General features: G+C 43.8%; 1 protein-coding gene across 7 annotated transcripts; it reads left to right on the top strand.

Annotated features, from left to right (window-relative positions):
* On the top strand, nucleotides 1–25,843 carry LOC136948734 (syntaxin-binding protein 5-like). 7 transcript variants are annotated; one of them, XM_067242727.1, is made up of 29 exons: nucleotides 1–418; nucleotides 1,306–1,403; nucleotides 4,899–4,980; nucleotides 5,449–5,549; nucleotides 7,136–7,270; nucleotides 7,666–7,729; nucleotides 7,844–7,927; nucleotides 8,566–8,689; nucleotides 8,951–9,029; nucleotides 9,178–9,332; nucleotides 9,463–9,535; nucleotides 9,670–9,817; nucleotides 9,964–10,031; nucleotides 10,146–10,186; nucleotides 10,841–11,061; nucleotides 11,327–11,514; nucleotides 11,843–11,968; nucleotides 12,162–12,310; nucleotides 13,944–14,027; nucleotides 14,512–14,574; nucleotides 14,763–14,822; nucleotides 14,918–14,965; nucleotides 15,976–16,029; nucleotides 17,152–17,394; nucleotides 20,164–20,512; nucleotides 20,737–20,902; nucleotides 21,495–21,606; nucleotides 21,979–22,199; nucleotides 23,177–25,843. In XM_067242727.1, the coding sequence occupies exons 1-29, from the start codon at nucleotides 281–283 to the stop codon at nucleotides 23,216–23,218; spliced, it is 3,516 nt and encodes a 1,171-aa protein (XP_067098828.1). In that variant the 5' UTR covers nucleotides 1–280; the 3' UTR covers nucleotides 23,219–25,843. The 7 variants fall into 7 exon arrangements, with proteins under 7 accessions (XP_067098828.1, XP_067098830.1, XP_067098829.1 ...); XM_067242729.1 differs by lacking the exon at nucleotides 13,944–14,027; XM_067242728.1 differs by lacking the exon at nucleotides 14,918–14,965.

The raw sequence follows: 25,843 nt of genomic DNA, 5'->3' as shown, positions 1-25,843 counted from the left end.
AGAGGAGCTCACGGAAACGATTGAGTCCGACTAAAAAACGTCAATACTACAATGTCAGTGGTTCAAAATTAATATCGTAGAAGACTCAATCAATGTTTATTTGCGATCAGCGGGGTGCTTTTGTTTTATGAAATGGAGAGTGCAGTGCCAACACCCTCTGTAACATGCGAGATCAACAGAGCAATATATTAACTGTACGTCTTTAACAAGAACTCTATAAATTGATGGTGGCTCCGTTGATAATTTTTTTCAGTTTCATACTCGTCTATATTGTGGGAAAATGAAGAAGTTTAATATTAGAAAGGTCTTGGACGGCTTGACGGCAGCTTCCTCCTCCTCTGCATCTGCACAATCGGGAAACAAGGAAAACGATGCAATTCCAGAATCCCTACAATCAGAACATTTTCAGCTGTGCAAGGTAGGAATTTAGATAGCAATGCTACTGCCAACAGTATTGACTGATGCCAGTATGAGCGTATTATGCAGTTCCCTTATTCAAATGAATAGCGCAAACTAAAAATAACTGTAGCATAAATGCCATGGCCAGCACCGAAATGGAAATTGTACTTCATTAGCAAGCTATATCTGTGAGGGTAGCCTTTAAGCTAGTTAGCATGCTGGCTAGCTAGCTGTCAAATCCTCCACAGAGCACTGTCAGCTGACTCTGCTCCCCCCATGCATTGCTTAGCATAGGCAAAGCTATGGCTTAGCTAAACAGCTACAGCACACACTGTTGTTTGCAATGCATTGAACTTATGCTTCGGGCGAGATGAGCCAGCTTCACATGCAAGCGTGTGAATTAGCAAGTTAGCTGCAAGCATATTATGAAGATCAGTCATTTATCTGCTGAGTGTAGGCCTGCTTGTTGTCTCTAGTCGTCCAGTTTATGACATTGTCACGTGCTTCATACTATTTCAGTCAACAAACAGGCTATTAGCTTTATTCCACTTTGGTAGTTACTTGGCCCACTGTCAGACAGTATTGAACTGTCCAATGTTCACAGCCTGAGCAACATGCACAGAAACTGTATTCAGCCCCCACTCAGGGCCGGCCCAACCCAATAAACAAAACAAATTAAATATATGGTTAGGACCCCGCGATTGGTTCGCCCCCCCCCCCCCCCCCCCCCCCCCCCCACAAAAAAACAAACATTTGTAAAACAAAATGTTTTTGCCAATCAATGGGCCCCATACACTACTTTTTGTTTAGGGCCCCCAAAACCCTAGAGCCCCACTGTACTTTTATCTCACCTTTCAGTTACTATGGACCGATATAGCATTAACAACGGTGTGCTTTCTAATATAGACTGTGCGTCACGGCTTCCCTCATCAACCGTCCTCCATGGCGTTTGACCCTGTGCAGAAGATACTGGCCATCGGGACGCAGAGTGGAGCTTTGAGGCTGTATCTTTTTACAAATGACAATTTGAAAACAAAGATTTGCATTTTTTGAACAGTCTATAGGTCAAAATTTTATACTCATGTCTTGCCAACCACATCTCTTCCTACTGCTACTACTGTATTGTACATTGTATTTACACTGTCGATAGACTCATCTGATATACCTCACATTTAGGAAGCACTATACTTGGTAATGGCCGTGGAGTGGAGATATTGACTGATATGGGATGGTATTTGCAGCCCCTACATAATATTTTCCAATTCTGCTCCAGGAAAGCTCATTCAAACAAGAAGTATTTCAAATACTGTTCGCCTGAGGCTATGGTTAGATGGTATTGTGCCATGTTTTTCGAAGCATTGCTGTGTTATTCCAGGAGAAACCTGGCTCATTAATGTAATCTCCACTGTGGCATAAAACGCTCAGCTGCCATATGTGGAACTGAGTTGAATGAGTTCTACTCACTCCTCTGTATAAATACCACCCATCTCACCATCAAACTGCTTGCTTTTCAGTGGCGTAGCTGGCTGTGTTCATGAAAGGTGGTCATTGCATGAGTGAGTCAGAGGACCTGAGATCCGGCAGTGGGCAAGGGAGGGAGGGAAGTGACACGATGACACCCATGCCTTGTGCTTCTGAGTAGCCAACCTAATCCACCGTGCGGCCTAGTGTTTGTCAGGATGCCGTCTTGTGTGTGCTGTCAACATCACTGGTGCTGCTGTGCTCGTCTTGTAGACAGAGGGAAACCCACCGTGTTTCTTTGCCCTTTTGCAGGCCCCATGGGGAATCCCTGCTCGGTTTTGGAGAGTCAGGACTACCTCAGATACCCTACCTTGTTCAGGAAGACTATTGTTATTTCCTGCTTGAGGATGTTTGATGTATTTCTTAATCTATATTGCACAGTTCGGCCCCAGCCCTTACCCAACATGCATAGCCATCTGCGTTATGGTGAGAATGATCTTGGACTGTTGTGATCCGGCCTGTCCTGTTAGGATAGGCCGTCCACACAGTGTTGTCTGTGGCTGGTCCAGACAGCTAGGTGTGCATAGGTCTCCTCCCCAAAAATACACATGTTGTCCTAACGTGTATGGGTGGGGGGGTGGGTGGGAGTTGATGGGATTACTGTCATCAAGGCAATTGGCCCATTTATCAAAAGACAGACCGTATCGATCCATCTCATGAACAGAAACAACTCTTAGCCAAGACATGCTTTATTCGATAAAGGACACATCAGTATAAGGAAAGGTTGTGCAACGTAGTGTGGGAGACCGCATTACCAAACAAGGAAGTGTTTTCTGTTGCAGATCCTTTCTTGGTATTAGGTTGATATAGTAGATAGTGCACTGTCATGGTAGGAGGTGGCAAGAGTGTGTCTGTATGTGACCTCACTTCTTGTGACATATTCCAAAAGTGCATTCAATTTGGCTCATGAGCACTCATGATAAATGTTATTTCCCCCCACTGCTATTGTGCGCCATCTAAAATTGAACTCTTTCAGTTCCAGTTGGGGAATGTCTGCTGTGAATGAACGCATGACAGATGAGTGAATGAGTGACCACAGCACAGTTGGTGGAGGTGGAATTCCACTTACAGCTTGCTCAATGCAAATCAATAGCACTTCTTGATCTAACCAGTTTGTAGGGTCAACTATTGTTTGTGAGGGAGCTAAGAAGGATAAGGGACCCTGGATATGAGGACCAATATAGAAATCCCCCCTTGTAGGAGGGCTGAAGGAACCCAGGGGTGAAAGGTTGTCTGGAGAGGGCAGGTAGAGGATCATCATGCTGTAGCTGAACCAGGCTGGTGCTGCTGGGCTTTTATCCCTTTCCCTTTTGTTATGCCTGGCGCCAAGGAGATGCCCACTGTGGTGCCTCCGTTAATGGCTTTCTGCTGTAATTCCACCTTAGTTTGTTCAAGGCATGGAGGGATTGTTTGATTACAGCTTTGTTAATCTTGTTCAGACATATCTCATTTCAGCGTGTCAGCTCTCGTTGACACTGTCGCAAATGCTGCCGTTTCTGACAAGCAGAGCCTGTCTGATGACTGTTGGTGGCCCGCGCTTGATGATTGATTAAAGATGTTAAATTAGCAGAACAAAGCAATGACACCTGTCATATCGCTGGAGCCATGTTGGTCTACTGTCCCACAAAAATGAAAACCTTGTTTGGGCATGGGTATAGTTAGAGGTATGGAGTTCACTGGAATTTCCTCAGTTGAGGCTTTTTTTTTTCTCCTCTAACTTATGACATGAAACATTTTAATTTGAGTGGTTTGGACATTAGTATGCCCCAGCAAGGCAACTGTGTGAGGTTTGGGTGATTATTGCATTTTTGGTGATTATTACCGCTATTATCTACAGTGTTAAATAAGATGTGCTAACAGGTTAACTCTTCACCAATCTTTATAGTTTAGTAGGTGACACCTGAGGTTGCACAGTGCTGGACAGGCTTGGCAGTTCCTGTAGCATCGGTTAGGTTATGGGTCAACATCTACAACATCTGAGCCTTGTTGTTTGTATTGTTTTCTTGTTTGGTCTCCTAAACTCTTGTTGATGAAGAGCATGTTTGTGTGTTCCCTGTAAGCACTACTCAGGCACCTGTATTCACTTTCCTCATACCAACCTGGAGTGTGCTAGCAGGTTAGGTGTAGTATATCCATATTCTACTCATTTTATCTCTCTCTACCTCTCTCTCTCTCTCCACTCTTTCAGCACCTCAGTCCCCAGTCTCCCTGCCACCCTCTGTTTGGGGCTGGTATATCAGATGTCACACGACAAAAGGGTAACAATAGGAAATGAAGACTTTTGAACCAGTTTTACCACTAATGCCAGTTCCTCAGAAATGCTCCACTGATCCTACAGTACCTGACACCTACAAATATTTACACATTTCCTTAAAGTATGCTTGTAAAGTAGTATTTTTCTATGGCTATATAAGGAATTCCTGTAATGTCTAACCAATTCACCATAGACAGATCCTCCTTTTATCAGTCACAGTTCAGGAGTGGTTCAGAGTGGGTGGTTTTCCAGGGGCACATGACTGTACATGACTGACCTTGTGGTCACTGTCTTGAGAGCTAAGATCCTGTGATCTGAAAGAACTGAGATCATGCTGCCCTCCGCACTGAATGTAATAAATACGTCTGTCAGAGCCTTCAGGTTTTTATTTATAGTGTAACTTTATTTATTCATTCTTGTATTTAGGAGGCATGTTTGTGCCAACTCTCATAAGGCAGACTGCCTAAATAGGACTGGTTCTGACTGCTGTTTAAAATAATTTGATTAGGGAAGCCCATCGCTTCACACTCACTGCTCCTCTGTGTTTTGACTCGAGGAGACGAGATCATGCAGCATCACAGCTGAGGGGAATGTCAAAGCGTTCACACAGAAATCATTTTTAGTGGGTCCCATTAAGACCACGTTGCACCATATTACAACATTTAGTGTACAGTACGATAGTGGCCGACAGTTTGTTGTGTTCCTTGATGGAGCCTGGCTGCAGCTTTGGGCGTGCTGGAGTGGAGTGTTACTGCCAGCACGAGAGCGGAGCAGCTGTCATCCAGCTCCAGTTCCTGGTCAACGAGGTGGGTCGCGCAGCTGGGCCTTCAGCCCAGAGCTCACACACATACACACAACCTGCCCTTCTTCTCAAAGTTGGAACACACACGCTACTTGACCCTCTATCACACACACACACACACACACAACCTGCCCTTCATCCCAAAGTCGTAACACACCCATGCTGCCTGACGGTCTTACTACAACACACACACACACACACACACACACAGTGTAGTGTAGGCCCACTAGCCTGCATCCTAATTAGTGTTGTGTGAGACATGCTCTGTGTTAATGGACTGTCCATCCCAGCAAGCTGGTTTACATGGCCTCTGAGTGAACACATTGATCAAACAGTAATGTCATCTTGGGGATGGGAAATGTTTCGGTAATTCAGCTGCTCTGTCTCTAGCAGGTTGTAACTGCATAGAAGGGGAAAACAAGGGTTTTCATACTGCTAGTAAACACTGTTTTGGTTTTGCACTTCTCCACAGGGGGCGCTGGTGAGTGCCTTAACTGATGACAGCATACACTTGTGGAACCTGAGGCAAAAGCAACCGGCTATCCTGCACACGCTCAAATTCAGCAAAGAAAGGTAATTTGAGTTTGACACTTCAACACAGTATAGGAGATCAGGAATTGCGTAACCATTATTTACCCAGGGCGAGCTTGTGGCTTTTGCATGGGACTCTGCAAATAAACAACCTAGTGTTGTCTGGTTATAGAGTAGCACAGTGCAGCACTGTGTACGCTTCTGACACTTGTTTGTTATGTGGGCTCGAGAGCATGGTGAGAGACATACGGTATGTGTGCTCGAATGCACGCGTGAGATAAATGCATGTTAGAGTTGAGAAGTCAAACAGAATGGTCTAAGCTTCTGTTTGAACAAAGTCATACTGCAGCTGGTTTGCTCTGTAAGATGTCATAGAACCAGGTTCTCATACCTGGCAGGCTCATTACAGTTTTTCACAATTGCTAAAACACTAAACCCCATTCTCTGAATCAAATGTTCAGTGGTGTAAACCCATTTGTTGAATCAGACACTTTTGGCAAAACTCAAAACACATTCTCATTGACTAAAAACATTTTGCAACATTTGTAAACACAACTACAACACAGTTGTAATCCATAAAACACAATGACTCAAAATTGTTCACACTTGTTTTTAATGGTGGTTTGGGACAATTTCAGCTTTCATCGTGGTGTCCGTATACAAGAACGGTTCAACATCAACCAGCAATTTTTACTGTAAATGTTTGCCTTCCACCATACAGCCCTTTTCTCAACCCAATTGAAGAGCTTTTCTCTGCGTGGCAGTGGAAGGTCCCAAATCAAATAAAATTTACTGTATTTGTATATCCCTTTTTACAAGCAATGTCACAGAGGGCTTCACATACGCCCATAGAACTGCCCCTCAGCCAACCTCAACCCTCAAGGAAGACAAGGAAAATCTCCCAGAAAAACTCACTAGACAAGAACAAATTTAAGAAACATTGGGAGGAGCAATTCAGTGAGGGATCCCCTCCTCCAGTCCATAGATGGTTGGTGAAAGAGGGGTGCAGAACACAGGCTAAACATAGTCATACATCAGGAAAGTGTCAATGGGTGTTGAAACACAGGTCTATGACCGAAACCCATATACCAGGGTAAATATCCTATAGGCGTGTTTTCAAGTCTGGATCCAGCACACCAGAGGGTTTTTACCCAGTTTTTTTGTTGTTTTTTGTTGACAGTACTAAGTTGTGATGGTTACTGTAAGATACATTTTTTGCTAAATGCATTTACTGTATACATAAAAAAATAATAATAATCTTTACATGTAACTATATGCCTTGGATGCTGTGTTCTCCATTTTTTTGTGTTGTGTCTAATGATTGCTCCATAGTGTTTATATAATGATTTGTTGTGTTTATGATCTGAAAGCATTGTTTGATTTTGAGCACAGGTTAAATGGTTCTGGGGTGAGTGTTTTGAAGAGTCAGAGGTTTTGGAAATTGAGTTTGAAGATTTGGTTTTGTGTTTACGGTTTTGAGAAAATAGGTGACTGTTTCAAGAAATGTGTTTTACCAATTGTGAAAAACTGTAATAGAAGTCTTGGTTAGAGTAGTTGGATAAATTGCATAATCCAGCTAGCCTACAGTAATCCGGAATAATGCAATGAATTGCCGTCTTGTCCTGCAGGATCACCTTCTGCCATCTGCCCTTCCAGAGCAAGTGGCTGTACGTTGGGACGGAGCGAGGGAACATCTACATCGTCAACGTGGAGTCCTTCACCCTGTCAGGCTACGTCATCATGTGGAACAAAGCCATCGAACTGTGAGGCTTGTTCACGTAGAGCTGTAGTTAGGTGCCCTGTGTGGACAGAACAATGCAGGATGTTTTTACTTCTTTAGTTCAACCGTTTCTTCCTTCTCTGTGTTACAAAAACAAGGAAGAATGGCATGGTACATTCAATTGAGCAGTGGAGCAGGCTTGGAAATCGCCACAACACTTTCTTCAAAGTCTCTTTCTTCAACTTCTCTCTTTCCAATCTCTCTCTCTCTGTCTGTCTTACCAATCCTTCTGTCACTCCAACCTCTCTCCATCCGCAACTTATTTTTCAGCAAATCTCTCTTCATCCTCTCCAACCTCTCTCTCCTACCGCCTCTCTCCCTCTCTCTTTTCTATTACCTCTATCTTTCTCTCATTGTCTCTCTTTCTCCACCCCCCAGGTCCACTAAGACCCACCCAGGGCCTGTGGTCCACATCAGTGACAACCCCATGGATGAGGGGAAGGTACAGAATCCTCACAGCACGTTTCCCAGGCACGAACAGAGCCCTCTGACCATCAGAGGTGCTTTATGACAAAATTCCACCACTGTTTTGTTTTTTTTCCCCTCTTTTCTTCAGCTCCTGATTGGCTATGAGTGTGGGATTGTGGTTCTGTGGGACTTGAAGTGCAAGAAAGCTGACTGCCGCTACAACTACGATGAGGTAATTCGTCCCTGAACACCTTCCTCAGAGTTCATTTGGGATTTCCCCTCTGTGTGCCGGTACTGGAATAGGAAAACAGTACCATCAATTAATTTAATTAAGTTAATACCGTATGTCTGTATTTTATGGTCTGTATTTATGGTAATACAGTACACTATGTTGTTATTATTGGGTGGGTGTTTCCTGTAGTAATAGTAGTGTGAATACACAGCATATGTGGCCTGGTACTGTAATAGTAATATAGTATTACCAGTATTATTATACAGTAAGACAGTATTACACAGTTATTATATTGTATAATATAGTTATTAGCTAGTAAGACAGTAATATACAGTTATTATATTGCATAATATATTTAAATAGTAAGACAGTAATATATAGTTATTATATTGTATTATTGACATTTAAATTTACATTTAGTCATTTAGCAGACGCTTTTATCCAGAGCGACTTACAGTAAGCACAGGGACATTCCCCCCGAGGCCTGTAGGGTGAAGTGCCTTGCCTAAGGACACAACATCTTTTGACATGGCCGGGAATCGAACCAGCGACCTTCTGATTACTAGCCCAATTCTCTAACCGCTCAGCCAACTGACTCCTTACTCCGTATTATATAGTTATGACTGTGTATCTTGCAGGCCATCCACTCTGTGGCCTGGCACCATGAGGGGAAGCAGTTCATCTGCAGCCACTCTGATGGAACTCTGACCACATGGAACGTACGCGCCCCCGCCAAGCCTGTACAGACCATCACACCGCATGGTAGGGCTCCTCTGGTCACACACACACATGCAGGTATACACATACACAGGCACACACACGTACTGTGCGCACTCATGGACCGACACATACACATTTGCAGATTAAGACACAGAAACAGCCATACAGACAGACAGACACACATGCAAATACAGACACAGAGACAGGCTTTGGGCCACTGTCTTGGTGCGTTACCTTCAGTTCCAGACATCGAAAGCAGACTGGTGTAGATGGTCACATGTCCTGTCTGCTGCCCTGTCCCAGGTAAACAGTCCAAAGATGGGAAGAAGCCAGAGCCATGCAAGCCCATCCTGAAAGTGGAGTACAAAACAACAAGAGCTGGGTAGGTTTCACCAGCACTTAACCCTAGTCCCATTCTGGTAGACTATCCTAGTTATAGTCGTAGTGCATTTCCTGTAGGCTCAATCATCCAAGTCTATATACATGCCCCCTCCCCTGTAGAGTGTGTGACTCTGCTTGGTGCTGTTCAGGGATCCGTTCATGGTGCTGTCCGGGGGGCTGTCCTACGACACGCTGGGGAGGAGGTCCTGTCTGACGGTGATGCACGGCAAGAGCACCACTGTCCTGGAAATGGACTACCCCATCGTGGACTTCCTGACGCTGTGTGAAACTCCTTATCCCAACGGTACGCTTCCGCACTAACCTGGCAACCCCTTGTGATGTTGTTGTGGCATAGCTTCGGAAGACAGCAGCTATGTTTTTTTCTCCGATGTTGTCATTTTGTGTAATTGAATGTGGTGTCATCGCTTCAACAGATTTCCAAGAGCCTTATGCAGTCGTGGTTCTACTTGAAAAGGACTTGGTTGTGATTGACCTTGGACAAATAGGGTGATTACCAGCTTTTGAGTCACCCCATGACATGGTTTCCATGACAAAACCGACTTTGAATTATGAACTACGTTGAATGATTTCACCTCCATTTGCTCAGTCATCACAGTGCTGGCTACATGTTGTTGATGTAGGTATCCCATCTTTGAGAACCCCTACCCACTGAGCATCCACGAGTCTCCTGTGACCTGCTGCGAGTACTTCGCTGACTGTCCTGCTGAGCTCATACCTGCTCTGTACTCTGTAGGCTGCCGCCAGAAGAGACAAGGATGCAGCAAGAAGGTACTAGAAAACACTCAACTGGTGGATTTGATATGTTGTATTTACCGACTGACTGAGCGATTAACTGTTTTATAGTATTTTGGAAGAAAAAGGAAGAATGGAGAAGCCATGTTTTAACTGTCTCATACTTGTGTGGTTCTTTGTAGGAGTGGCCTATAAGTGGTGGCAACTGGGGCCAGGGCACACACAGCTACCCAGAGATCCTGGTCACAGGGTGAGTGGTTCACTCAGACACAGTGGCCCAGTGTCACCATGCACGTGTGTTACGCACATTTTTACGAGTTTTTCATTTTTACAAGTTTTTCATTCTTCCTGTCCTCACAAACAGACATGCGGACGGCTCAGTCAAGTTCTGGGATGCTTCCGTGTGTAAGTATGCTGCACTGGAGCTGTAATGTCAGGCTGGGGGTTGGCTTAGGGGTTGTCTTTAAGACCGGATGTACCTTCATGCAGAGGTGTAGTTGTGTGTATACCCAGGTATACGCTGTATGTCCTCCTCCAAATTGTGAGAAACGTCAGTTTACTTAGAGCTAGCCAGCAACCCTTGTTTAGATAATGTTACTTCCCAGTGGTTCATTGTGTGCAAATTGATTTTTCATAGAGCAATGAACTTCACAGCGTCCTGTCATGAGTGGTGTCATGAGTGGTATCATGAGCACACTCTTGCGCTTCTGTTTTTAAACCAGACTTGGCTGTTCATTCCTCATTTATGCATTGGGGTATTCCTCTCTTCTATAGTTATAGTAATATAAAATTATATCTAGCACAGTTGATACATATACAGGGAGTCAGGTGGCTGAGCGGTGAGGGAATCGGGCTAGTAATCCGAAGGTTGCCAGTTCGATTCCCGGTCAAGCCAACTGACGTTGTGTCCTTGGGCAAGGCACTTCACCCTACTTGCCTCGGGGGAATGTCCCTGTACTTACTGTAAGTCGCTCTGGATAAGAGCGTCTGCTAAATGACTAAATGTAAATGTAAATATATATATAATGCCATGGTCTTTCCTGATGTCTCTTCTCCTAGTAATGCTTCAGGTCCTGTACAAGCTGAAGACAGCCAAGGTGTTTGAGCGGGCTCGTGGCAAGGAGGAGAAGCCGAGCACAGATATCGTGGATGAGGACCCGTTTGCCATCCAGACCCTATCGTGGTGCCCAGAGAGCAGGATCTTCTGTGTGGCGGGAGTCTCCGCCCACGTGATCATCTACAGGTTCAGCAAACAGGAAGTCACCACAGAAGTGATTCAGGTAACTTCCATGTTATTTCATCACCTAGTTCCACAAGGTTTTAAATGTGGGTTATCCACTATGTGTTTGTGAGTATTTGTTGTCTATGGATGTGAATTTCTAATTGGTTTTAACAGTTTTGGATTGTTTTTGCCTTTTGATGACGTCTGTATTGTTTGTGTTTGCTTTTGATAAAGTTTGTGCTGTTTTCATCCTTGATAAAGTTTGTGTTGTTTTTACCCTTGATGAAGTTTGTGTTGCTTCACGGTGCATTTTTTCTCCTCAGCTCCTGGAGGTGCGTCTGCAGTGTGAGCTGAATGATGTGGGCTTTCCAGACGGGGCAGTGGAGCAGACTCCCACCCTGCCCACCCCAGGGACTACCTCCTCCAGCCCCCAGGAGAGCGAGCCCACCCCCCCGACCTCCACAGGCAGCAACTCCTCTGACGGGCCCAGGGACAATGTGCCATGTCTCAAGTATGTCCCCTATGCTGTGCTGTCGTCAGCAGGACTTTTTTATTGAAGGGATGCATTGTTAGATTCTGAGGCAGGTTGGACGGCCTAAAAACTCATAAATAATATGCTGTAATACTCATAAATAATATGCTGTAATACTCATAAATAAAATGCTGTAATAGAGGTTTGTAATAACATATTACAGCACAATAATATATATATATGTCAATAACAATTTATAATAATGTAATAATATGGACCATGCTTGTCTTCATGTGGTCTCACCCTTGTGTGTGTTTATCGGTCTTATGTTTGTGTGTGTGTCTGCGTATGTCCTCTCCTTTTACAGGGTGCGGAGTGCCCCTCTGAATCAGTCTCCGGGGTACCAGGTGGAGCTGGTGGTGCAGCTGCTGTGGGTCAGTGGAGAGCCACCCCAGCCAATCACCAGCCTGGCGGTCAACTCCGCCTACGGCCTGTGAGTCTCTCACTCATCACCACTGTCACCTCCATCCCTTTACTCATCACCACTGTCACCACGGCAACCTTGTACTTTGAATTTGTCCTTGGCTCATTCTCTGTAAAACTCACAGATATTCATAATTACCATCACAGTTAGCTTCATGTTGAGGAATCCTGTCTGAGCTTCGTGTCCCTGACTTGCGTTACAGAGTGGTGTTTGGCAACAGCAATGGTCTGGCCGTAGTGGACTACCTCCAGAAGACCCTGCTCCTCCATATGGGGACGCTGGAGCTGTACAGCCCCACAGAGCCCTACCTGAGGCAGCCTCGCTCGCCACGCAAAACACAGCCCTCTGGAGGTCAGGAGTTCTCAGCATTCACTTACCCTCCTCACCTGGCTCCTTCTCACCTGGCTGATCTACGGCTTTTAAAAAATCTCCAGGAGATTTTAGGAGATTGACCCCATTTTAGACTGTTTTGAAAATCTCCTGAGTGAGATGATTTCAGTTTTTTTATTTCAGTTTTTTCCATTCAGACTATTTATTTATGTACACTATTTCTATGAGCTTCAAAAATGTATCTGTTTGATCTCATGAAGTACTGTATTTTTCGGAAAATAAGCCGCATTTTCTATTAACCGCACCCCATCAGAATGGGAGCTTTGTGTTTGTAAATCGGAGTATAAACCACACTGGAATATATGCCGCACTTGATACAGGAACAATGATACCAAGCAATGCATGAGTATAGGCGATCTTACAGCATGCCTCAACACACTTCGGTTGTGGATAGTATGTCCAGAAATAAAGCCGAGTCACTAATTTAGTGTCAAAATCCATTGTTATGTCTACAAAATTATTTTAGATATAGTATAAGTTTAGCCATCTTGCAAATCCTGAGGATAGCCTACCGAAGTTTAATTAGTCAATGTCGTTAGCGATGCTAGCTAACGTTAGTTTGCTAGCTGTAACATTTCACTGGGTCTTGCAGCTGTTTGATTTACTGAAATTTATTATGAAATGTTATGTTCTACTAGCCATTTGCCTACTTTAGCAAGTCACTGTATTTCCAAGCCCTGATAGTGTAACTGAGACGACACAGTAAATAATTCCTCTTTCAAGTAATAAGTCTCCGTTCAAGTGTTCAGCATTAAATTATCTGCACGGTGTGTAGAGATCTTGGGACAAAGCCACTTTTTTGTTCTAAAACCGGGCTATAAGCCGCTTCGAAATATAAGCCGTACAACCACAAGAAAACTGTAAAATCGGGACACAAGCCGCGGCTTTATTTCCGGAAAATACTGTAGTTATTGTAGTAACATTATGTCAATTGAAAATGTGATTTGAGGTCAGTGAGCAATAGAATATCAGGTCTCCCTGTAGTTTAGTGGGACATCCTCCTGTGATCCCAACCACTGCCTGCTGTAGCATTATTTCCCTCTCTAGGGGGCAATAGAGGGCATATTACTGATCTGTTACACAGACATAAACACTTGCTACCACGAAACGCTGGTATAAGGCTGCTTAGCTACTGCTGGACTCCTCACCGTAATCCCTGTTCAATAATCATGTTGTAGTGCAAAATAGGGATTAAATGAGGGTGTTGAGGGTTGTATTACTGCTAATGACACAACCATGTTAATCCTGTCTCGTCTTTTTTCATGCGCTTTTTTGGCACCCCACCTCTCATGTCTTCCTGTCTTGTTGTGTTGACATATCTCAGTCTAGCCACTTAGAGGTGTTAGACTTGGATTTACTACTCAGCACCAACTTTCTCAAAAATTAATAATGAAGGGGGGAAAAAACCTTCAGCTTCTGAATGAATATTGGTGTTGTTTTGTTGATGTGCTGTTTTGTTGATGTTCTGAGAGTCAATCCAGTGTCCAGCTTCTTGAGTTTTTCTGCCATTTCTTTACTGTTTTCTTATTATTTCCTACCATTTCTTTTCTCCCTCATCTTTTTTTACCCGTCTCTCTCTATGGTTTTGGTAAAGACATTCCACCTGTGACGTCTTGCATGTCCAGCCTGTCTAGCTTTTATACCGAGTCTGTGAAAAAACTTCGATCCTCTCACTTCCGTAAGTCACTTCATGTTGTTCTCAATTTCTCTTCCTTCTCTCTCAAGATTTATCTCTTCCTCTCTGTTGGTTTGATATCCATTCCTACCTAGTTCATTCAGACAACCTGTCCCTCCCTAACCTCCCAGTAGGAACGTAGCCTCACTAAACACAATGTGTGATACTGTCAATCAGGGAATTCACTCAACAGAGTGGATGTTCAACAGATACATTAGACTAATGGGTTGTTAGTCTAATGTATGGTGTTGTTAGCCAACATCACTCAAGTGAAGTCTAACAGTCAACAGTAAAGCTCAACTCCTGAACTGTCTGTTTGCCCTGAAGGAGTGCTTAAATTCAACTAATTTTGCCTGTCTCTGGTTAAGCCTAGTTAATGACATGGCTTAAGTAGAAGATTAAGAGGGTGTGAGAGCCAGCTCTGGCTGGAACCTGTGATGTTGTTTACGTGGGAGATGTCCTCCTAACTTCGGTTTGCTCTCCTCAGCTGTGTATGAAACCAACGAGGGAACCAACATCACAGAGGAACGCTGCAAGTCCCCAACATCAGGTAAATCTTCTAGTCTCCCCCCCCCCCCCCCCCCCCCCCCCAAAAAAAGTCCTAAGTCCTAAATGGAAACAAATAACAGGGTTGTTTGTCAATGTTGATGCCTGGGAGTGTTTAAGCAGCAAAAGCAAAGAAAAGTGGAATGAAAACTTTTACTAATAATAATTTAAGTGATGTTGTTGCCACGATAGGCCCCACATCGCCCTACAACTCAGATGAAGAGCGCAAACAGCAAAGGTTTATGCAGAAGGGTATGGACATTCACAGCTGCATGTTTCCATAGCAGTCCAACACACCAAACGGCTGACGTACTTTTGCTTTGTCTCCTTGTTAAACGTATGTGCAGTGAAATCCAAAAGCAGGCGCTTTTCCAAGACGGTTGCCAATGACTTTGGTACTGTATGATCCAAATGTACCGTCTTCTCCCTCTCTCTCTCTCTATAAACGACCAGACGCTGTCATCTAACCAAGCCACGCCTTAATCGCTGTCCGCATCTTACCGTAGCCAATGAAGGGGACATGCGCTGGGCTTGTAGATCATAGCTAATATGACCCATAGTTGGGAGAACACCGTTGATAGGAATGGCTTCCTGTCAAGTGATACTGTCACGCTTGGTGTGATGCATGGTGTGAACAGTGGGCTCATGTTCACCCAGACAGATTTACTATGCTGGTTGGACCAGACATTGGAACAACTCTTATTGTCCTAATCGATGATGAGAATAAGGTAGAAGACCAGGAAAACTTGAGGTTCCGGGTAAACACGTGTCAAACTGTGCACCAATTCAAAAGCATAGTCAATCTGCCTGTTCAACTCACAGTACTAATGTCTAACCTGTTTGTTGCAAATGGGGAATCAGCTCTCGTTGATTTGAGGGATTTGGCGGTGTTTTCTCCTTCCTTGCAGGGACTACTTGAAGTTTAGATGCCCAAATTAATTACTTTCATAATCCCCCCCCCTCCTCCCGTCACTAATTTCACAAAATAGAAATTTCTCTCTTGTCCTGCTTCTTCTCTCTCTAGTGGACATTACAGGCCTTGTGTGAGTGTGTGTAATACTGTGATTGTTAGACTTCTCTGTTCTCTCTCAGGGCATGTGGAGGTTACGGGGTGTTTGTCTGTGTGGAGGTGGGGGGGTGAATCTCAAAGCCTCGGCTGTTCAGCACGATGTCTAACTACACAATATCATGCCTCTGTCCTGCTGTTCTAATCCAGCTGGTTGATCTTCATTTCAAAGCTTCCTCACGGTCCTAATGAGGCCTACTGTGATCAAAGTGTTCTTCTCTTAACCCGGCCACATCTTCTCTGTCAGAGAGGGAATCAAAGTGTTTGATAAGTGTTCTGTGTTCTGCTCTTCCACACAGAGTAGTGTGGTAAAGAACCGTGTTGTCTGTTCTCTTGCAGCCAAGATGTCGCGGAAAATTAGCTCTCCTACCACGGAGCACAAACCAGAAATGGGTAAGCCTTGATTTTGCTTGACTTCACCAACCTAAACATGACTTTCTGTCTCGATGTCCCGAAGTGTCCGACTGTGAGCATGGTCATGAGGCTTGAGTAAAAACCGTGTCAGTGCGAATGTGAAAAAATGCAGTTCTGTTGTAATTTTGTGAGTGGAGACACACTGTCATGTCTGTGTTGCGGGGTGTGCAGCGGAGATAGTCCTATGACAGTGCTTCCACAAGCAGTCTGGTTCTGTGAAGGTAGCCAGGAAGCCAGGGACAGCACCCATGCTGGACGTCCAGAGAAGTCAATCGTGTGGCAGCTTCAGTGAGTGGACCTGCCGTGGTCTGACCTGGGCTGGAGCGGGGTAGAAGTAGCTAGTACTAACCCTACCCTTCTCTGCTGGGCCCTTCCCTGCAACTTCTTCTGGACGTTTGATCTCTCACTTCTTCTTTGGTTTTGAGGAAGTGTTGTGTTTTTCTGTGTCAAAATTGCCCTCAGGATTGTCTTTCTTGTTGACAAGGTTTTTTTCTCTCCCCACTGTTGAATACAGGACGCTGTTTTGAGTTAATTGTGTGCATTGTGGTGTTTTTCTGTCGTAAGACTGCCAGACTAAACTGTAGTTTCAGCAATGAATAACCATAGTACAGTTGGGTGTTGTTCTTCCAGAGGCACCGTGGTGTATGGGACTGGGTGTGTGGGATGGGTTTTATCCTTGTGGTAGATTTTGGAAGTGTTTAAAATGTCCCGTTTGAACTCATCACTTGGAAGGCTCTTCCTGGCCAACAAATTGGGTCGTAATGTAGGTGAATCAGTCTTGTCAAACATGTTTTTGTCAAAGTTCAGCAGGCCTTTTGCGTCCTCTAATAAACACTATAGCCTCTAAGTGATGATATGCAATCATAGTACTTTCTAGAATGGTGTTCCTTTACCTCAAAAACACAATTTTACTCCTTAATCTCACAATGCAACAAATTGTGGATCTGTGTGATGGCCTGTGCATCTCCACCAATGTGCTCAGACCTCCCATCTCACTGGTGACAGCCCCCTTTCCTCTGCAAGTAGGATATTCTCCTTTCACTCTGTCTCACACTTCTCTCTCCGTTTGTCCCTGGCTGCCCACCGCCCCGGGCCCCCCAGATACCAACAACGCCTTCGCTCGTTCGCGCAGCTCCAGTGTGACCAGTATAGACAGAGAGTCGCGGGAGGCCATCTCCTCTTTTCAGCTGTGTGACAGTTTCCCCAGGAAGACCGACCCTGCCTCCGCCCCGGGACCGAGCCTGTGGGTGGGCACCTCCCAGGGTGCCGTGCTGGCTGTGTCCCTCTCCATGCCCCCCGAAGGAGACCAGAGGCTGCAGGAGCATGTGGGCGTCTCACCTTGTGGTAGGTAACATGGGTCGGGGGTGTAGTGATGACTAAAATGACTAATGTCATTTTTAAGGTTCCTATTGTTTTTGTTGGTATTCCTATAATTAGGATTTCTCCAGTAGGAAACCTATTGTTATTGGTAGTATTATGTTTGTATCATGGGAGTCAATGGCAGCCCCTAGACCAGTAATGGAAAAAGTTGTGAAATTTGGCATGTTGAAACTGCAGCGTATTAGTAACTAACATACCAAACATGGCCCACATGAGACAATAGGTGGCTCTACAGGCTACGCCCCAATTTGTCAGTTTTCAAAGTGATGCCATTTACAGCCCATAAGTCCCAAAATTCTTAAACTGAGTACATATTCCTTACTTCTCATGAGGAACAAAAAAGCATCAAGAACCTATAATGGCCGCCATCTTGGATTTTTCTGTACAATAAATATTTGTCCAAAACTACAAAAATCTTGTCATGAATCCGAGCTCAGATTGACTTGATTCAGGGTCCTGCGGATGTAGGATGCATGTCTTTCAATTCGATATTTAGCTGAAAGGAATGTAATCCAATATGGTGGATTTATTAGCACATTGATGAATTTGCACCTGTTGCACATACTTCATGTGTGTAACAGAGTGAGAACCGTGAAACTCACTCCTCAGGTATGTAAGAGGCCACCCGCGTCAAAGAAGAGCTAGCTTTTCTTTGGCATAGTTGGTAGCGGTCGTGCTTGGCAAGTCAGAGGTTGTGTGTTCGAGCCCAGCGAGTGGCGAACAACACCTTGTTATGATGGTGGAGCTTGGCTACAGCTCTTACAGACCCGTCATGTGTCCATAAATAAGTGCCACATTGACCTAGGGACTTGATCTGTTCCGCACACAAGGAAGACACTACAAAATGTTACCATGTGTAAAGCCAACTTCATATCTCCAAAATCTTTTCAAGGAAAATATACGTTTTTGCTAACCCAAAAATATTGCTTTACACATCCACTATTCATTAACCGATACTTCGATTCAATCACAAGTTCAGTGGAAGACTCATGACAATGTTTAGTACACAAATCTGAGAAATAGTTGAATGTAAGATGAAAATTAGATTTTATTGTGAATATTTGAAATGTGCATGGTTGGCTAATTGCTAGGGCCCCTTCCAAAGACTGTCTCCCTTGCTCCACAGTTTGCGTGCGCCAATTCTCACTGACACATCATGGCCCCTGACAATCATGCAAGCTTGGAGCAACACACACACATCCCAAAGCTTCTTGCAAGGTTTCCCTCACTCCTTGGCTTGAAACAAAGGCCCTGTTAGATCTTGGTGGTATTGCATTTCCGATTTGGTATACAATGGTAAAAAGTTGTCCAAATTCTGAAACATTGAAAGCATAGGCCATGACTAACTACCACACGACAAATGGCCCACCACTGCCCACAGGTGGTGGTACAGGCCACGCCACAATTGTCAATTTTCAAAGCGATGGCATTTCCACCCCATGAATCAAAAATTTCTGAAAATGTCTATACATGCCTTATTTCTCATGGTGAACAGAATAGCCTTTGGTGACCAATACAGTCCGCCACGTACAGTGAAAATTTGGGAAAACGTACAAATATCTTTGTACGTTTGCGAAGATGGAATATCTATAAAATATTTAACATTTCTCTGTTCGCTTTTTACATTGATCTCTGCTGCACCCCGTATCAGTGACAACCTTTTTTTGATCCTACAGACCACGCCTCAAAGTTGTCACTTTCAAAAGGATGGCATTTTCACCCAATTAGGCCAAAAAGTCAAAAAGTTGGTATGCATGCCTGATTGCTCATGTGGAACAAAAGTCTCAAGAACCAATAATGTCTGCAGCATTGATTTTCCTCTACAGTGACAGTTGTGAGGAATTTAAAAAAATAACTTAAAATCAGCCATTGCTCCAATTGTCTTGAAATGTTGTGTACATTTATGAAATGCATGTCTGTATCATGTCAATTTTGAAATGGTGTGCAATTTTGAGGAGGAATCTGCCATTGCTGCTTGTAGCTATATTTAGGGTTCCTCTGGTAGGAGGAAACCTATTGTTTTTGTTGGTATTCTTATTCCTATTAGGGTTCCTCCGGTAAAAATGTGGCCCAATGATACAACAGGTCACTCACTACTACCGGTCCGCTAATGGCCCATGTATGCCTATAGGTGGCGCTTTTAAACCATACCCAAAGTCTACGCCAGGATTTCCCCTGCCCCCTCATTACTCCAAGATGCCTTAAAATTGGCATACAAGCCTTATTCTTCATGAGGAACAAAAAAGTCTCATGGACCCATAACGTCAGACTTCTGAATTTTTGTAGATAAGATCATGCTACATCTAGTCAGCATATCGAATATTGTGCATCATGTATGTAAAAGTTGTATTTTGATAGATATTGTGAGACTGCTTTGGGCACTAAACTGCAGTTAGTGCGTAGTATCTGTAACCCAAGGTAGGTTTTGTAGTTCAAATGTTGATGACTGCTGCAGGGTGAAACTTGTTTTACTAGTCTACCATGTACATTTTTTTATACTTGCCATTTTGAGGAGGATCCCACATCGCTGCTTGCAACATGTAGATGTGAATATTGCTTCACAAATAATATTTGTTGAGAAATTGATGTAGACAAATGTAGGCACCCATCTAGAACCTGTGACAGAATCCAGACACAAGCATTTCTGAAGGTCATGCCAAGAACTTTTCGATCCTTTCATGTCTTTACGTTGAAAAACGCTGTCTTCCATCCCTCTCTCTTTGTGTTCCCTAGGGACCCTGGTGAGACTAAAAGGAGGGGTGCTGACCATGGCCTTTCTGGACACGTCAGGGGCCCTAATCCCCCGGCCCTGCGAGCTGTGGTTCGAGCCCAACGCCACTGACCAGGACAGGGAGCGTCCGAAGAGGCGCCCGCCTGCCTCGCCCCCGGCCTACTCTGAAGGCCAGTACGCCGTGGTGTGCTCTGAGAAGCAGGCCAAGGTGGTGTCACTGCCCTCGCACTCCTGCGTCCACAAGCACAACATCACAGAAGCCTCGTTCGTGCTGAGGGCCGAGGTGGTGCAGCTGGCCGGGGGACTCTGCATCGTGTGCTTCTGTGCCAACGGACACATCATGGCTCTGAGGTACCTAACCAGCACCACCCTAGGACTGGACTGGACTCTATTGTACTGGTCGATTCTGTACTCTACTCTACAAAGTAATAGTGTAGAAACTACAATGTCTAGAAAACTTGTTTTCCTCATTCTGCTTTGATTTCTCTGACTCTCACTCTCTGTCCCCTCTTTTCCTCCTCTCATTTTCTTTCTCCCCCCACACTCCGCCCGGCTCCTCTCTCCCTCTACCCCAGTCTGCCCAGTCTCAGGCCCCTACTGGATGTGAACTACCTGCCCCTGACGGACATGAGGATTGCCAGGACCTTCTGCTTCTCCAACCTGGGCCAGGCCCTCTACATGAACTCCTCCATGGAGATCCAGAGGATCACCTACATCCAGGAGACCTGCGACAACCTGCAGGTTCACCCCTCTCTCTGTCTTAACTCCCTGTCTCAATGGCGGCATATAACTTAATAGTGTCCATTGAAATTGAATACCTAATTTATAATGTTCATTTGGATGGCCGGATTAATGAAGGATAATGCTCTTTGTTTCTTATTGCCGTAGTTTTATATTTAAATCCTTTTCTTCCTGTATATTGAGTTTGTGTTAGGTCACCTATCAGTTGGGTCCGGGGCAAAGGTCTGCAACATGTGGCTCCCACACAGCTTTAGGATTAGTTTTTTGGTTAATAGTCAGTAGCCCAACTGGAGATGCAGTGACCATTGGTCTTCTTTCTGTTCTTCCTTTACAAACAGACCTAAACTGAAAAAAGGCAACAGAAAAAATGCAGCATTGATTAACTATATAAGCTATTTCTTCTCTCAAACTTAAGTCAAGCTTTTCATCCATTGTGGCTCCCCATTTTTGTTGAAAAATGAAAAATTGCTCTTGCTCTCAAAAAGGTTGTCGACCCCTGATTTGGGGTTATTCCATTGTCAAATATTTCTGACTTGCCTGAGATGGAGGCTGTGAAAGTAATATTGACACAAAGCATGTGTGTGTTCTCCAGGAGATGCTGAGTGAATTGTTCACCCCTGTGGAGACGCCCGAAGCCCCAAACAGAGGTTTCTTCAAGGGCCTGTTTGGTGGAGGTGCTCAGTCCCTGGACAGAGAAGACCTCTGTGAGTACTCAAAGAAAAAAGATATCCTTCCATCAAGTACAAATTTGTCATATAAAACAGAATATTAACGGCCATGGCAAGGTAGTTGTTAGGAATTTGCTTCAGTGTGCTCGCAACTGACACAACCAATCATGACAAAGACACAACCAATCATAACAAAACTATACATACATGCATATGCAAAATAAGTTACTGGAAATGAAATGCTTGATTTCCAGACCTCTTCAATGGTGCAGACATAAGTTGAAGTGGAAATCAAGCACTTCATCATCAGTAACTCAGATAATGTTTTAGATCCTCCTTGAGACTCAAGGTATTTTATTTTGAAGGACATACTGTTGACACCTCTTTTGTTCGCTCTGCCTGTGCTAGTTGGAGAAACGACCGCAGGGAAGGCCTCCAGCTCCCTGGCACAGCACATCCCTGGCCCAGGGGGCATGGAGGGCATGAAGGGGGCGGCGTCAGGGGTGGTGGGGGACCTGGCGCGCGCCCGCATAGCGCTGGACGAGAGAGGGCAGAAACTGGGAGAGCTGGAGGAGAGGACAGCTGCCATGATGGCCAGCGCCGACTCCTTCTCCAAGCACGCTCACGGCGTAAGCACCTGGCTCTGTCGGCTGGTTGTGGCAATCACTCTCTCACTCACTTTCTTTCTCTCACTTTCTTTATCTCTTTGTCAGTCTCACTCTTCTGGGGCCTCATTTCTAAAACCTGGGGTTTATATGTCATACTATATGGAGATATGGAGAAAGTACAATTCTACATAAGCAACTATTTATAAACATGATGCATGCAACTTGAACACATGTTTACAATCATAAATCTGAAGTAATCCTAAAATTGTTCGGACGCGAATTAGTTTTGTGCTCTATGCCCCTTTAACAGTGCGTTCACACTGCAGCGATGCGAATCGCTTGCCATCGCTCGCCTTCCCACAGTTCACCACGCTCGGGGGAGTTTCAAACAGATTAATGTAGAATGTAGTTCTCTAAAGTCACTGTTGTAGTTGTCATGGCCAAGTGTGCAGACTTGGGTTTACGTACTCGCAACATCAAAATACAACTTGTATACAAAATACAAAACTGTTTAATAGACATACACGTTGACATGGGTAAAAACTTGTATTATATTATTCAAAATCTCTGCTAATCTGTCGATACGATCGTACAGGACTGGGTAAGCAGCCACACAAACGATTAGTTTCTCCTCCACCTTGAAACCTAGAAATGTTCACCATGGTTGCTACGTTACAAGAAACAAGAAAACACTCCGATTGGCCATCGCTAGCGAAAATCGCTCCTTATTTGCATAAAGAATATCTCAACTCGGTCGCGTCCCATCGCTACCCACAATGCACCACGCAAGCGATTCGCCTGGCTCCATAGAAAATGAATGGAAAACTTGTCGCTTGTCGTCAGTGGCAACTATCAATGCTCAAAACTAGAGTAACTGCAACTGGCTCAACACTGTGTAAGAGCTCTGGCAATAGTGTTTCCCCCAAAAAACACCCTTTCTTTCTCCTTGTTCATCTCTCTCCTCCGGTGTCTCTCTCCCCTCTCTGTCTCTTCCTCAGATTATGCTGAAGTACAAGGATAAGAAGTGGTACCAGCTCTGATGGCCAAGCGTCCGAAGAGAGATGGACAGATCCCGCTCAGATCCCTCTCTTGCTGTCCTCCTCTCCTCCTTCCCCCCAGAGCACAGTGCCACACCCTGTTTGACCTCTGTCATCACAATGCCCTGAGTATCCCACAGGCCAGGGGCGTGGAGGCTGTCTGGGACAGTCAGTTCTGGATGGTCAGTCCATGTCATGTGGGCGCTGACAGGCCTAATTTCCATCCTGTTGAAAGTCAGAGGAGACAGAGAGAGAGAGAGAGAGAGAGAGAGAGAGAGAGAGAGCGCATGTTTACTGTTTCCTTCACATCAGTAATGCTCTCCGTCTGTGTGTGCAAGCTACTGTTTGGCAGTCTGGAAGAGAAGGACTACGAGGTCTATAAACTGTGGAGGTGACAGGTTGTTGTGGTGACATCCCCATGCTCTCCAGTGTGAAACAAACACAATGGACTTCTTAAGCAGAGACACTTCCCATGTGATGAAGACAATGCTGGTGAAATGTCATATCTATAGCAACGGTAATGTTTGATAAATGGATGATTGTTATCTTTCCGTCATTCACAATCTAGGTTCAGGTTTGCATCGACTGTTCCATGTCTCTTGTCGACTATTGTATGTCATTGTTTGGACAAGTCTGTTTTGAGAACAACATTCACCAGTTTTTGTCATGAATATACAGAATATATATTTAATAGTTTGCAGGAGGGAAATGAAAAAAGAACCAAGATTCTTTCCTCAAAGTTACTGTGCTCCTTTTTGAAATTATGTACAGTAAGTGGGTCCATCCACATCATGGGTGGGTTTGTGCAGCATACATCTGCAGCAGTTTACACGTCTGAAACGAGTTCCTAATGCACTGGAAAAGCTGGTAAATGTAACCCCCACAATTCTTTGGGCATTCTAGAAGGAAGTTGTTACTTTTGTCTTGAATGACCTCTGAAGGCATTGGATGATGTCAATTAGTGTTTATATGTTTAAGAACGGAAGCACGAGTCTCTTGGAGCAAATGGAAACCGGGTAAAAAAAAAAAGGACATACTTTCATTTTGTAGTAAAAATGGCCAAGAAACGCAGTGTTTCGATGAAACTCATCTCTCTCTGTCTTATCCTCTTCCTGGTAACTCTTTTCTGCCTCCGCCAATTATGCTGATATCCTAACCTCTGTCTGTGTTTATGAAGGTACATATATTAAGGAATATGTGTATGGGCATCTATATTTATACGTATTGCATAGACAGTATATTACAAAGGGTGTTTTGAGAAAAAATGCTTAAAGGTTCAGTTTTCTTTCTCTTGTCTGATTAAATAGACTTTTAATTTAATTAGTTTTTTTCTTAAAGAGATGCAAAGAAATGCTGCTATTTGTGTTATTGTAGGAGCATTCTTTCGGTTCTTATTTTGTTCTTTACTGACATGAGACAGATTAGACTTCACTCCAGATTGCTGCCAAATGTTGTCGACAATGCAACAACAGCTGATCTTACAGGGCTGTTTGAGGCAAAGTAACATAGCTAGCTCGGTAGCCATGGTCTTCTCTGACACCAAAGAGTTGCTTTCACAGAGTTGTCTTGATTCTACAAATTGCATATCATAATATCGGTTTGTGAGTATTTTTGGTTGTGATGACAAAGCCTGGGTATATTACATTGAATCCATATAACTGCTGTTTGTAGAAGGGGATTGGTTTATCATACTGATGTGTGTCCCCAGAAAATTGTTCCCTTCTGATATAAAAGCTGTCCCTTGAGATGACACAAGAACAATGGATTTTACGTTTTCTAAATTTGACCTTGTGCGTGACCTACGTGTATTGGATACTACTGAACTGCAGTCACTGGACAACAATCATGTGATTTTGCACTATTTGGTTTTGTATTTTAAACCACTTTTTGTGTGTATTTCTTTGTTGTTTTTGTTTAGTTATTTCTTTGTTTCAGAAGGACCAAAATATGACGGAACTAAATCTGTCTGTCATTTGACAGTTGTACTGACTGACATGTCAGTTCAATGATATTGTAATATATTTATATAATTCAGAAACAGATATATACTTTTAATTTCAAGAATACATGACCTTTAAATGAATTATTTTGGAATTGATTGGTGACATATAGTAACATGTTCAAAACCATAGTTATTCTGTACATAATTTGCCCATTATTCAAACAGAAAATAAGCATTTTCTGGAGATATTCAGATTCAGTTATAGCACCCATCACGTTTTGCAAAATGTATATTTAACAAACTACATATTCAACAAACAGGCCTTTTTTTACAGACCTTGCCTAGTTCATCAAACTAGTATAGTGTATCAACCAGATATAGATTTTAATATGATTACATCATTTTCTGTGTCCCTCATATTAGCGTTGCTTCTTGGTTTGCTTGTTGGTGGTTTTACTCTCCCCTCCAAACAACAGGAGAGTTCCCTTCTAAAGCGCCGTATTTCTGTCTTCTGTTTAAAACATGAAACATCTGGGATATTTAGGCTATTCAGTCAAAATTTTTTGTTCAATTATTTTATTATTTTTTATTTATATACAGTACAGTATATAGGCTATGCAGTCTATATAGTGTATATCCTATAGTATATAGGCTACATACTTGAAAACAAATAAATACAACATTTT

The sequence above is a fragment of the Osmerus mordax genome, chromosome 9 (genome assembly GCF_038355195.1).
Source record: "Osmerus mordax isolate fOsmMor3 chromosome 9, fOsmMor3.pri, whole genome shotgun sequence".
NCBI lineage: Eukaryota > Metazoa > Chordata > Actinopteri > Osmeriformes > Osmeridae > Osmerus > Osmerus mordax.
This window is presented reverse-complemented; position numbering and strand designations above follow the sequence as displayed.

Excerpts from the sequence above, each read along its gene's own strand:
- LOC136948734 (XM_067242727.1), top strand. The coding sequence starts at position 281 with ATGAAGAAGTTTAATATTAGAAAGGTCTTGGACGGCTTGACGGCAGCT. Across the intron at positions 8,690-8,950 it reads ACAGACCATCACACCGCATG|GTAAACAGTCCAAAGATGGG; the intron begins GTAGGGCTCCTC and ends GCCCTGTCCCAG. Across the intron at positions 20,513-20,736 it reads GGACACATCATGGCTCTGAG|TCTGCCCAGTCTCAGGCCCC; the intron begins GTACCTAACCAG and ends CCTCTACCCCAG.